The sequence below is a fragment of the Ogataea polymorpha genome (assembly GCF_001664045.1).
Source record: "Ogataea polymorpha strain NCYC 495 leu1.1 chromosome Unknown OGAPOscaffold_2, whole genome shotgun sequence".
NCBI classification, from domain to species: Eukaryota; Fungi; Ascomycota; class Pichiomycetes; order Pichiales; family Pichiaceae; genus Ogataea; species Ogataea polymorpha.
The window spans coordinates 345,721-358,082 of NW_017264699.1; the positions used below are offsets into that span (position 1 = coordinate 345,721).

The 12,362-nt window shown below is 43.2% G+C and overlaps 6 protein-coding genes across 6 annotated transcripts; 4 read left to right on the top strand and 2 right to left on the bottom strand.

The window, feature by feature from the left end:
• The first annotated feature begins 61 nt into the window (after positions 1-61).
• On the top strand, positions 62-4,602 carry OGAPODRAFT_15589 (uncharacterized protein). Its single transcript, XM_018353832.1, has one exon. It carries the CDS (start codon positions 222-224, stop codon positions 3,048-3,050), a length of 2,829 nt encoding a protein of 942 aa, XP_018212053.1. The 5' UTR covers positions 62-221; the 3' UTR covers positions 3,051-4,602.
• OGAPODRAFT_81505 (uncharacterized protein) lies at positions 62-7,503 on the bottom strand. The gene is made up of 2 exons (XM_018356530.1): positions 4,885-7,503; positions 62-4,428 (listed from the first exon to the last, which is right to left on the bottom strand). Exon 1 carries the CDS (start codon positions 6,933-6,935, stop codon positions 5,313-5,315), a length of 1,623 nt encoding a protein of 540 aa, XP_018212054.1. The 5' UTR covers positions 6,936-7,503; the 3' UTR covers positions 62-4,428; positions 4,885-5,312.
• Positions 3,110-4,987, bottom strand: OGAPODRAFT_23179 (uncharacterized protein; the record flags this gene model as incomplete). The annotated part of the gene is made up of 2 exons (XM_018355238.1): positions 3,110-4,428; positions 4,885-4,987. The coding sequence occupies 2 exons, from the start codon at positions 4,985-4,987 to the stop codon at positions 3,110-3,112; spliced, it is 1,422 nt and encodes a 473-aa protein (XP_018212055.1).
• Positions 7,504-8,857: 1,354 nt separating the features above from the next.
• Positions 8,858-9,697, top strand: OGAPODRAFT_15590 (uncharacterized protein; the record flags this gene model as incomplete). Its single annotated transcript, XM_018353833.1, has 1 exon — positions 8,858-9,697. A coding segment is annotated over exon 1 (703 nt), but the record flags the coding sequence as incomplete, so codon positions are not given.
• A 545-nt stretch (positions 9,698-10,242) lies between these two features.
• OGAPODRAFT_92549 (uncharacterized protein) lies at positions 10,243-11,782 on the top strand. The gene has a single exon (XM_018357181.1). It carries the CDS (start codon positions 10,333-10,335, stop codon positions 11,641-11,643), a length of 1,311 nt encoding a protein of 436 aa, XP_018212057.1. The 5' UTR covers positions 10,243-10,332; the 3' UTR covers positions 11,644-11,782.
• Positions 11,783-11,901: 119 nt separating this feature from the next.
• OGAPODRAFT_15591 (uncharacterized protein) lies at positions 11,902-12,339 on the top strand. Its single transcript, XM_018353834.1, has one exon. It carries the CDS (start codon positions 12,050-12,052, stop codon positions 12,206-12,208), a length of 159 nt encoding a protein of 52 aa, XP_018212058.1. The 5' UTR covers positions 11,902-12,049; the 3' UTR covers positions 12,209-12,339.
• The last annotated feature ends 23 nt before the right edge of the window (positions 12,340-12,362 follow it).

Genomic DNA, 12,362 nt, shown 5'->3' on the forward strand with positions numbered 1-12,362 from the left:
TCCTTTATATATCCACCTTCAGTCCTGTATCTGTTGTTCAAAATTGATCAATTTCTTTTCTCGCAATGTCTGTCTCGTCCAGGATTGCATTTTGTGGATCTATTCGGCTGATTTCCTCAAAAGCCTATGCTCAGGGATATTATCCCCCAAATAAAGGATTAGCGGATCTGGATACTTTTGCGCGCAGACACTTGGGTCCCAAGCCCCAAGATGTTGATCAGATGCTTTCTGTGGTGAAATGTTCCGACCTTGGTGAATTTATCCGCAAGGTTCTTCCGGAAAACGTTTTTGTCGGAAGACCTCTCAAGATCAAGCCTGAACAGGGATATACTGAGACCCAGATGCTAAACCGATTGAGGGAAATTGCGTCCAAGAACAAGTTGGTCAAATCCTACATTGGAAAGGGTTATTATAACACTATCCTTCCTTCTGTGATCCAGCGGAATCTGCTTGAAAACCCCGCTTGGTACACATCCTACACTCCTTATCAGCCCGAGGTTTCGCAAGGACGGCTCGAGAGTCTTTTAAATTATCAGACCATTGTTTCGGACCTCACTGGACTTCCAGTGGCAAACTCATCTCTTCTTGATGAGGCTACTGCAGCTGCGGAAGCCATGATTTTGTCCTACAACCAATTGCGTGGAAAGAAAACCAAATACTTTGTTGATAAGAACACTCATGAGCAAACCATAGCCGTCTTGAAAACTAGAGCCTACACTTTGGGAATTGAGCTTATAATTGATGACCTGGGTAACGTTGAACCTGTCGCAGGTGAGCTATGTGGTGTATTAGTCTCTTATCCTCAAACAGATGGTACCATCCCTTTTCCAGAAGATCTAGCCCATATCGCCGAAATTGTGCATAACAATAAAGGTTTGGTTGCAGTGGCCTCTGATCTAATGGCTTTGACTCTTCTCAAGCCTCCATCTGAATTTGGTGCTGATATCGCTTTGGGATCCTCGCAAAGATTTGGCGTTCCTATGGGTTTTGGAGGCCCTCATGCGGCATTTTTTGCTGTCACTGAAAAATTGCAAAGGAAGATTCCAGGAAGACTAGTGGGCGTCACAAAAGACAGGCTCGGTAATCATGCCCTTCGTTTGGCACTTCAAACTCGTGAGCAGCACATCAAAAGAGAAAAGGCTACTTCAAACATCTGCACTGCTCAGGCTCTACTCGCCAACATTGCAGCCAACTACGTGGTTTATCATGGTTCCGATGGTTTGAAGGCAATTGCTACTCGGATTCACGGTCTTACACGCATTCTTGCCGACCAAATCACCAATCATTCTCCGCATACCGTTCTCAATACCACTTACTTTGATACGCTCTCCGTTCAAGTTGAGGGTACTGCAGATGCGTTCGTTGCCAAGGCCTTAAAAGAGTACAACATTAACTTATTCAAAGTCAACGAGAAGCAGATCCAGTTGTCTCTTGATGAGTCTGTCACCGAAGACGACCTTTCCAGGCTCGTAGAATTGTTTACTTCACAAACGACTAGTTTCGACAGCCTTCAAGCTCTTCCTGAATTCCCTCGCCAGCTCTCTAGAACGGACAGGATTCTCACCAACCCTGTCTTCAACACGCACAATTCGGAAACAGCTATGTTGCGGTATCTATACAAGCTACAGCAAAGAGATATCTCTCTTGCATCTTCCATGATCTCTCTTGGCTCCTGTACCATGAAGTTGAATGCCACAACGGAAATGATTCCAATCACGTGGCCTGAATTTGCAAATGTTCATCCCTTTGTGCCTAGAGACCAGGCCAAAGGCTATTTGGAATTGATCACAGAGCTTGAAGCTGATCTAGCGGATATCACTGGGTTTGCTAAAACAACCCTCATGCCTAATTCGGGTGCACAGGGAGAGTACACTGGTCTTACCGTCATCAGAGCTTATCTAGAGAGCATTGGCCAGGGCCACAGGAATGTGGTCTTGATTCCGGTGAGTGCCCACGGAACAAACCCAGCCTCCGCTGCTATGGCAGGCCTCAAGGTGGTTCCAGTCAAATGCCTAAGCAACGGAAATCTTGATATACAGGATCTCGAAGCTAAAACCACCAAGTACGCTTCCAATCTTGCTGCTATTATGATCACATACCCATCGACATATGGTATGTTCGAGCCTACAATCAGGGATGCTGTCCGGCTCGTTCATGCTCATGGAGGCCAGGTTTATCTTGATGGCGCGAACATGAATGCTCAAGTGGGATTGACATCCCCGGGAGACTTGGGAGCCGACGTCTGTCATTTGAATTTGCATAAGACTTTCGCTATACCTCATGGTGGGGGTGGTCCAGGTGTTGGACCTATTTGTGTTGCAGAGCACTTGAAGGACTTCCTTCCAAAACATCCTCTGTTTGCGTCCACCAACACTGCATCGACTGCAATTAACCCTGTTTCAGCTGCGCCATTTGGCTCTGCCTCGATTTTGCCCATTTCCTACGCTTACATTAAGATGCTTGGAGCCCAAAACCTGCCTTACGCATCTAGTTTGGCTATTCTGAACGCCAATTATATGATGTACAGACTTCGCGACCACTACAAGATCATGTTCTTGGGTGATGAATCCGCACATCATGAGATAAAATACTGCGCGCACGAGTTTATCATTGATTTGAGGCCATTCAAGGAATTTGGAATCGAGGCCATCGATGTTGCCAAGCGTCTTCAGGATTATGGCTTCCATGCTCCAACTATGTCCTTCCCTATCCCAGGAACTTTGATGATCGAGCCTACTGAGTCTGAGAACCTAGACGAGCTCAATAGATTCATCGACTCGATGATCTCAATACGTAAAGAGATCGAGGATGTCAAAAATGGTGGCAGCGCCGCTCTACTAAAAAATGCTCCTCATTCGCTTAGAGACTTGCTGGAGACCAATGAAAAAGAATGGCAAACTAGAGGATATTCAAGACAGCAAGCTGGCTTTCCACTGCCATTCTTGAAAGACTTCAAGACCTGGCCTTTCGTTACACGTGTCGATGACACTTATGGAGATATCAATTTGATGTGCACCTGTCCTTCAGTTGAGGAGGTTGCACAACAATAAGATTCAATAGGTTTTTGAATAATAAATAATGGAAGATCCAAATAAATAGTTTCACATAATCATCTGTCAACCTCTCCGAAAACGAGATCCATTGTTCCAATGATGGCCACGGCGTCGGGTAGCAAGTGGCCCCTAGAAATATGATCGAAAGCAGCCAAATGAGAGAATCCTGGAGCACGAATTTTGCATCTGTATGGTCTCTCTGATCCGTCACTCACGACATACACTCCCATTTCGCCCTTCGGCGCCTCGATAACTGTATACGTCTCACCTGGGGGAACTTGGTAACCTTTAGTGAACACCAAGAAGTGATGGATTAAAGCTTCCATGTCAGTTTTCATCAACGACTTGGCTGGAGGGGCAATTTTGAAATCCTCAACCTTCACAGGACCTGCTGGCATATCGTTGATGCATTGTTCGATGATTCTTAGCGACTGTCTAAACTCAGCCATTCTTATCAAGTATCTATCGTAGCAATCTCCTCTTGTCCCAACAGGGATATCGAAATCCACATACTCATAGGCATCGTACGGCTGTGACTTTCTGATGTCGAATGGAACGCCCGATCCTCTAAGCATGACACCCGATAGACCATAATTCAATGCGTCTTCTGCCGTCACCGTTCCAATATCAACCGTTCTTTGTTTCCAGATACGATTGTCGCTAAGGAGCTCCTCTGTTTCATCAATACGGTCTCCAAATTGCGTAGCCCACATGTATATATCATCCAGTAAGCCAAATGGAAGATCTTGCGACACCCCGCCTGGTCTCACGTAGGCAGCGTGCAACCGGGCCCCTGAAACTCGCTCATAAAATTCCATCAATTTCTCTCTTTCCTCAAATCCCCACAGAAAGGGCGTCAGCGCTCCCACATCCATAGCATGCGATAGAACGGACATGAGATGGTTCAGAATTCGGGTAATTTCTCCAAACATGGTTCTAATATACTTTGCTCTAATCGGCACCTCAATATTAAGTAGTTTCTCCACAGCAAGGGAAAAAACCTGCTCGTTGGTCATCATAGAGACATAGTCGAGTCTATCAAAATACGGTAATGCCTGAATATACGTTTTCGATTCGATCAGTTTTTCCGTTCCTCTGTGCAAAAGGCCAACGTGTGGATCTGACCGAACAATTTCTTCACCATGTAGCTCAAGAATCAGTCGCAGCACTCCGTGTGCTGCAGGGTGCTGCGGTCCAAAGTTCAAGGTAAAATGTCTAATCTTGTTTTTACGAACAGGAAAGTCCGGGGAATCTTCGTTGTAAAGATTCCAAGTATCCCAGTCTTTCGATTCATTGATAAACTGTTCATAGTTACCCATTGCAGAACTTATTTTAATATTGAAAGTTGACGCTAGCTCTGGTTCATCCGGATCACCTTCTCCTGGTCGATTGCCTCTTTTCCTAATCTGATAGAAATCGTTATCATCTGCCTTTTGGCTACCAGTTCCTCCAGTGCCCTGTCTACGATATGCAGTGACAGAAAAATTCCTTGAGTGGACTCCTATGGAGCTCCAGGCTGCAACCCTCCAACCCTGTCTGAGTCCAAAACAAATCATTGGTAGCTGCGATTCTGAAACCCCACCTTTTCAATGCTACAGTACCAACTAGCCACAGTTACCCGGCCTTTTGGGGTACGTGGCTAATTTTAATCCTTTTGCCCTTTTTTTTCTCGAATCTGCAATATAAAAGCAGTGGCAAATAGATTCGCTATATTTTCTAATAAAATAATTTTCAACATGCCAAGATCATCTTCAAGAAGACCTGCTCCAGCTGCTAGATCCGCCCCATCTGGTGCCAGACCGGCATCCACTATGGCTGCGCCAGCTCCTACACACTCTTACAGCCACCCAGTGCAGACCCAACAACAGCCAGGCCTGTTTTCTCAAATGGCCTCGACTGCTGCCGGTGTTGCTGTCGGTTCCGCCGTGGGTCATACTATTGGTGCAGGTATCACCGGTCTGTTTTCCGGATCTTCCTCTCAACCTGCTGAATACCAACAGCAACAAGTGCCGGCTGCTTCAGCTCAACAATACCAACAACAATCCACTCCAGCCTGTGATGCCGATGCTAGAAACTTCACTAGATGTTTGGAGGAGTCAAATGGCAACTACCAAGCTTGCGACTTTTACTTACAGCAACTGAAGGCCTGTCAGGCTGCTGCTAGACAATACTAAGCATCTCTTAGCATAAATATTCTCTATACATAGCGACATTTGGTACTTATATAATTGACCATTCTATATTACATCTCTGTGAGCTCTAGAATCTCCAGTTCTCGTCGGCTGATTCAATGGCCCATGCAAACTTCTCACGCAAAGTTTTAGTGAAAAGCTTCTCGATGGGCACGTTGAATTTCTTTGAGAACATAACCGTTAGTCGAGGATCGATGTAATTGATTTTAGACGTATTCAGTGCAACTTGAGAGTTGTCCTCCTTATCTTTTAGCTGAAGACTGGTGTTTTTTATCCTGGTTTCGATTTTTTCTACCTGCTGTTGCAACTTCTCCACAGTTTGAGTGGGCTTGATCTCGTAGGTTCCAGTCTTGAACTCATTTTTGTACGTCTTCTCTAATTCTTTGTGCTTTTCCAATCTGCTCTTGTGATCGGCTGCCAATTCTTCTTTCTTCTTTGCCTTCTCATCTTTGGTGAGCTCTTCGTATCCCAGCTTCAACAACTCTCGTTCATATCTCTTTTCTATCTTTTCCTTCTCTTTCTGCAACACTCGCTCGATAATTTTTTGTTCTTCCTCTTTGCTCATATCATCAACCTCCTCGAAATATTTGAAATCCTTTTTCCTCAGCGACTTATCTTGCTGCAGCATCATACGCTTCAGCACGATCTTGCGCCATATCATTTCTTCTATCTTCTCATTAATCTTTTGGACTCCTGCTTCATGATTTTTGCTAACCGTCCGCTGGTGATTACAGAGAATCGCAACAGTTCTATTCGCAGCGTTGAACTTGACTACTTTCTCATTCACCGTACCTTCGTTCTTAATTAGGTCGATCTGGTCTTGCATTGTCTTGGACGCATTGTATGTTCTGAAAACCTTAGCGGTCAATCCTGGCAGGTACGATTGGAAGTATTTGTTGAGCACGGAAGGATCGATTCTATCAAACAAGTTGTCCCCAGGTTTCTTTGGGCTCTTCTTGAAAATTCTCAGATTCTTGAAAACTTGCGGATCAACTTCAACCTCTTGATAGAATCTGATGGAATCCTTACCTAAGAAGTCAAATACAACTGTGTTAGGAGGCTTAAGAAAGATGTGTTCGTATCTTAAGGAGCAGCAACCAACAGTGTCTGCTTCATCTTCGCTCTTCTCTCCGCCTGCTCTGAGGGCAAACACGTCAATGAGATATGTTGCGGTAGCCAGTTGTCTATCCATCATGAGCTCCGACTTCAACTTAGCGCGGTAATCCTTTCTAATCGCATCGATGTAGTTCTTGAGCTCTCTCGCCTTTTCAAACTTCTTAAAGTCACTCATACCTTTTAAAGAGGAATTTTGAGCAAATCGCACATACTTCACGGATCCAAGCACATTTTCCCTCCACATGGCCAACCATGCGACAGTGTTATCATGCTTTATTTCTCCCCACTGGTGGCCTTCAGGTGGCGGAGGAATTGGTGCGTCTTTACTCAGATTCAGAGTTATATCCTCCGGTTGAACGCGCTTTTTCAGTTTACCGGTCTTAGGATGCGCACCACGACCTCTGAATAACCCCGGAGGCTCAACTCTAAAGTTTCCAACCTGCTCTCTCCGTCCGTTTAAAAGACAAAATTTGTATTTCTCTTCCATCTTTTCCTTCTCTTGTTTGATTCGTTTCTTTTCTTGTGGAGAGATGGCCTTCTTTTCCTCCTTTTGCTTTTGGAAATACTCGAACATTTGGCTGAAGTCACATTTTTGGAACTCCGTGATTTCTGCGTCTGGACACCCACCGTTTTCTTTCAGCACCTCTAAGAAGTCGGCAAAGAAATTCTTCTGGAAAGTTGGATTTTTAGCATGGTCAGACTCCAATAGGGCTGCAAAAAACCCGGCCACTTCTTCAGCAGCTGGTGGTAGAGAAACAGGCTTTTTATCGTAGATCAACTTCACATGGGAAGGGAGGGGCTCGTAATCAGGAGGAAATATAACACCGTTATGTTCAAGGGTATCCCAAACAATTTCGTCGTTCAGGTCCTGTTGCTCCCACCACTTGTACTTCTCTTCTTCCTCCGCTTCATCTTCTGTCTTAACTCTGGGTGTATCTTCTTTCTTGATTTTGGGCTCCTTACTCTGCTGATTTTTTTTCCGGGGAGAAACTGAAGCGCTTGATGGTGATTCCTTCTTGACTCTGGGCCTGCTTTGTGTGGCCTTCGAGTTGGTTTTCCGCTTCTTCAGAGGTACATCTTCAGATTCATCTTCACTAAATGATGTGGTTGGCGTCTTCACCTTCTCTGATCCAGCAGCCAATCCATCCTCTGATTCAGACAGAGCTAATTCAGGCTTGCTGGTTACCCGCTTGCGTTTCACTGCATTTAAAGGCGTTTCCTCTTCTGACGAAGACATCCCAAATCCTAATAACTTTTTTTGGCTTGATCGACCTAAATATAAGTGTGGTGCAAAGGTGCGGAAAACAATCGCGTATCTGAAATAAAAACAAGCTATATCTTCGAGGATTCAGGATGGACCCCGCAATGCGCGCCAAAATTCAGCGCTACTACGACTTTATTGATTCTTCTATTGAGATTCTGAGGACAGCAAACGAAAAGTCGGACTCAAATTCCATCAAAGAGATCGTACGCGAATTACAGCTGGTAGTACCAAAATACGGTATAAGTCTGAGTCAGTTTAAGAAACTGCTCAATGTCGTGCTAGACACCACGAACGCGAAGCTTTTCAGCAATTCCATCAAATCTCGAATTGTAAAGCTTTGGTACTGCTATGAGCTGTTAGACTTTGACACATTTCTCTGCATTATTAGCGCGTTGAGGTTATCTACGTTTTCCAACGAAGGAATGACACTACACCAGAGGATTCAAACCAACATGAGCAAATGGCTTGTCTCCAACTTTTTCAATTTCAGACTAGGTAAAGACTATTTGCGGATTCTTCCGTATCTGTTTAACATGCTACCAATCGGATACATCAGAAGCAATATAAGCATAATTATAATTTATTTGATTCAGCTGAGTTCGCAAATTGATGAGTCTTATAATGTCAAGTTTTTGCTCAATGCTTCCAGAATCATATACTTGACCGAACTTTATGGAAAAGACAAGAGCATGTTGCCTTTAGTTACTGTTGTTCACAGTCATTTGCAGGGAAAGGACAATCTGCCTCTGTTTGATACCTATAGATATAAATTGGAAGAGATAGTCGAGAATGATAGGCTTCCTAAGGATGTGTTCAAGGTGGACCACCAAGTGCTGGACTCTTTGGTGGACCTCAAAGTTCAATATCATCAGTTCAATCAGAATACTGATGCCATGTCACCACTGATGGAAATTGAAGATTTTCAGGAGTTCTACTACAACTTACAAGACTTTTACCAAATGGTTGAGTATCTTAATTTGAGATATGGGCTATCAGCCGGAAGTCATCGATATAAGCGCAAAAAGCTTGACGAGTTTTCTTTTGATCTCAATACACTGGATATCTTGACCTCCAGGTCGATAGCCGATTGTTACACAATTCCTGCCTATTTGCTGCATCTAGATAGCATTCCTGTTCCTCGACAAATGGGGTTGTTATTATACCAGATTGATGACTTTTCGCATTACAGAGCGCAGCCAAGTTTCAAAGTAGCTGAAACTCTTGGCCATTTCGTTCAATTTTATCCAAGACTTCCTTTGTACACAGCTTTGTTGCAGCTTGATTATCAGGAGCTAAACAATTGGATGGAGGTTATTCTTGGTGAAGAAGGACAAAAGCTAAATCCTGTGCATGAACCATTATTCAATGGACTGCTTCAACTCACTAGAGTTTCAATGGTTCTTCTTCCAGCCGTGGAGCACTTTCTTTTGTCAAACTTGCAACCTGGGAGTCCCGTTATGAGTACCGTGAAATATTACGAATTTATACCTTACCTCAGTTATCGACCTTGGTTACAATTTGTCCCAGTCTATGAGAAGCTCAGATCACTCTTGCAGGATGCTGCTAGCGCATCCCGTGTGTTGGAATCTATTTCTGATCTTATATCAAACTGGTGCATCGTTCAGTCCTCTCATGAGGACGAAGAATTTTGGAAAACGATCAATAATCTGATAGGGAATGTGATTGGCGATTTTATGGAAAGTTTTTGTGGGCAAGCTGAACACTATACTGACTGTAAATTAAGCTTCGTTGGATTTCTGCGTGTGATTTACCGAATTGACTACGAGCACCTCAAACTTTCAAATTTAGTTCTGCCACCGGTTGTACTTTATGACCTATACTTCTCATCGAACCCTGTTTTAGTGGACGCAGTATGTCGACATGTGAGTTTTTGCAAACGCTACTATGCAAATTTTCTGTCTACCCAACAAGGACATGGTGCGATAAATTCGGACTTGACACAAGTGATGTTCAGCATGCTCAAAAACTTGCACAATTCTTACGTGATGGATTTGTGTAATATCATTTGGAGAGACAAGGCATTCGACAGAAATGAGAAGTCTACCGCCAAGGGGTTCATGCTGCCGTATGCTCTCACAACCAAAATGTTGAAACAGCGCTATCATCACTACGATTCAAGTATTGACGATAAGGAAGACTATGATTTTGATTCCATCAAAAAAGACTTTGATGTCTTTTATGCACCTGCATATTCTTCATTGATTACCGATATAATCCATCGTCTTGAAAATTCCAATAGGATAGATACTCACCTTGCAGGGCCTTTGAACGAATCCGAGTTCAACCGACTTATCAGTAATTCTGAACAATGGCACAACACATATACTGACTACGATTATTTGAGACTGGATATATTACATGAGTTGACAAGTATGGGTTTTGACGGATTACCTGGTCTCCTCCAAAGTTCATTGAAAAGCCTGTCAATCAAGCTTAGAGCGCGAAATGAACATTAATATACATCATAGCTACCATATCGCATAAACGTTTTTTTTTTTTGGAGTTCCACTACGTTGGCTATTAATCATCTCATGGGGAAAGAAAAAGTTTAAAGGGATCTTTAATTTATTGTGTCATGAGTGGCGGATCTATTGAACTCAGCACTCTCACACCGGAAAATGAAGATAAGTCCTTTGAGTTACCCCGCGAATATGACAATGAATTCGGAGCGGATGAGGATTTTGAAATGCCATCTACCATAGACTTCCAAGGTCACACAATTCTCCTGGGAAGCAGAGATGTAAAACGTTCGATAAGACTGAGATTACAGGTCGCGGTCATTGTGATTAGCTTCTTGATCATTGGCGTGGCAGATCAATCCTTGGGATCGGTTATGGAGTACCTTTTGTCAGATTATCAAACTGATAGAACTCATATCTCATATCTATTTCTTTGTCAAGCTATAGGTTATATGATCGCAAGTTTCGGAAACAACATGGTTTGCCAGATTATGGGCCTAAAAGGCCTTTATCCCATCTCCTTGCTGATCATGTCGTTAATGCCTACAGCTATATATGCAAAGCTGAGTTTCTCGACGCTTGTCTCAGTGTCCATGATTAACGGACTAGGGTTCGGAACTCTTGATTGTGCAATGAACCTCTTTGTTGGTGGCTTGAAGTATAGCAATCAATTACTTGGTTTAATGCATGCATTCTACGGATTGGGGTGTTTTATCAGCCCTCTGTTTTGCACCTATCTGATTCATCATGGGTTTGCATGGAACCAGTACTACCTTTTCATATTGGGTCTCATTGCAATAAACTTTGTGGGCTCGATTTTTCTTTTCAGCAGAGAAACAAAATGGAAATATAGATACCAATTACAACAAGATTGTGAGAAGGATGAGACTGGGGACAAATTGGCATTCAAGACGATTATCACAAACAAGTTCATTATATTTTTCTCCTTGTGTTTGTTTACTTATCTGGGATCGGAGCTCAGCATGGGTGTGTGGCTTTTTAATTACCTTTTGAACATTCACAATTTTACGGACAAGTCTTCGTCATACGTCACTAGTGCGTACTGGATTGCCTTCACCGCTGGCCGGTTTCTCCTTAGCTTCATCACCGGTCATCTATTTGAAGATTACGAAACCAAAGCGATGCTAATATACTGTACCCTTGTTACCATTGGAACAATTCTTTTCTGGTTGTTCAATAAGGTCTATTCATTGATGGTCTGCTCTATATGCTTTGTTGGGTTCTTTGTTGGACCTATGTTTTCTACCACTGTGGTTATAGCCATGAAAACATTACCCAAAAGGTTTTCCACTGCGGGTGTGGCTGTGATATGTGGATTGGGAGCAATGGGGTCCACTGTCATGCCTTATCTCATGGGACTGATTGCAGATTCGACCGCAGGCGGAAAGGGTGCTGGACTCGTTTATTTCCCATTATACGAGGTTCTTTTGTTTGCTGCTGCAAACATGCTATGGTTGGCCTTTTTTGTCAAGCACAAAAGAACACTTGACTCATACGAACGTCTTTCTTGTGACTGATATTACGCACATTGAAAGTGAAAGATATCCTGCACGATGACTTTTGGGGTTGCTATTTAAATAAAACTAGATAACATACTTTTTGATCCGGGCCATTGAAATTAAGCACCGGTTCACAGATAAGAAAAAGAATGAGCGACGATTGGTTTCTAAGGTCATGATAGTTTCGTAAACCTGGTCTTCCTCCATTTTTAGTAGCTACAGGTTCATATACCCATAATAGCCAACATATTGGTAGCAAATAGGCAAACTTCATTGGGCAGATTAAAACAGTGGCACAGGTTGAGCGCCCAAATCCATATTGTCAAGCCAGCTGAATTGTGAGAGTTAGATTTTTCTCTTGGTCCTCCCTAATAGGCTCATTGACAATATCGTAAATTTGGATGAGAGACCCACGTATTATAAAATGGTTGAGAGTACTCAGGCAATTCCACGAGCTAGTCTTAATGGGATTAACTCTTCTTTCCAGCGTAAATCACACAACTGGCCCAACCCCACTGCTATTGAATGCTTTCATCTTTTTAGGCTGCATGTAGCACTTCTCCCTGCTGCCGTGATAAAATAATTAAGGCTACGCTGTTTTTTTGTGTAACAATAGCATAGGCTGCGAGACAAGCCGAAAGTGAAATGAGTCAATATCTAGATTATCTGCGCGAATCACTTGGCCAACTTGTTTGAGTACGTATTAATTTGAACCACGGTCGCTCGCTGTCTGTGAG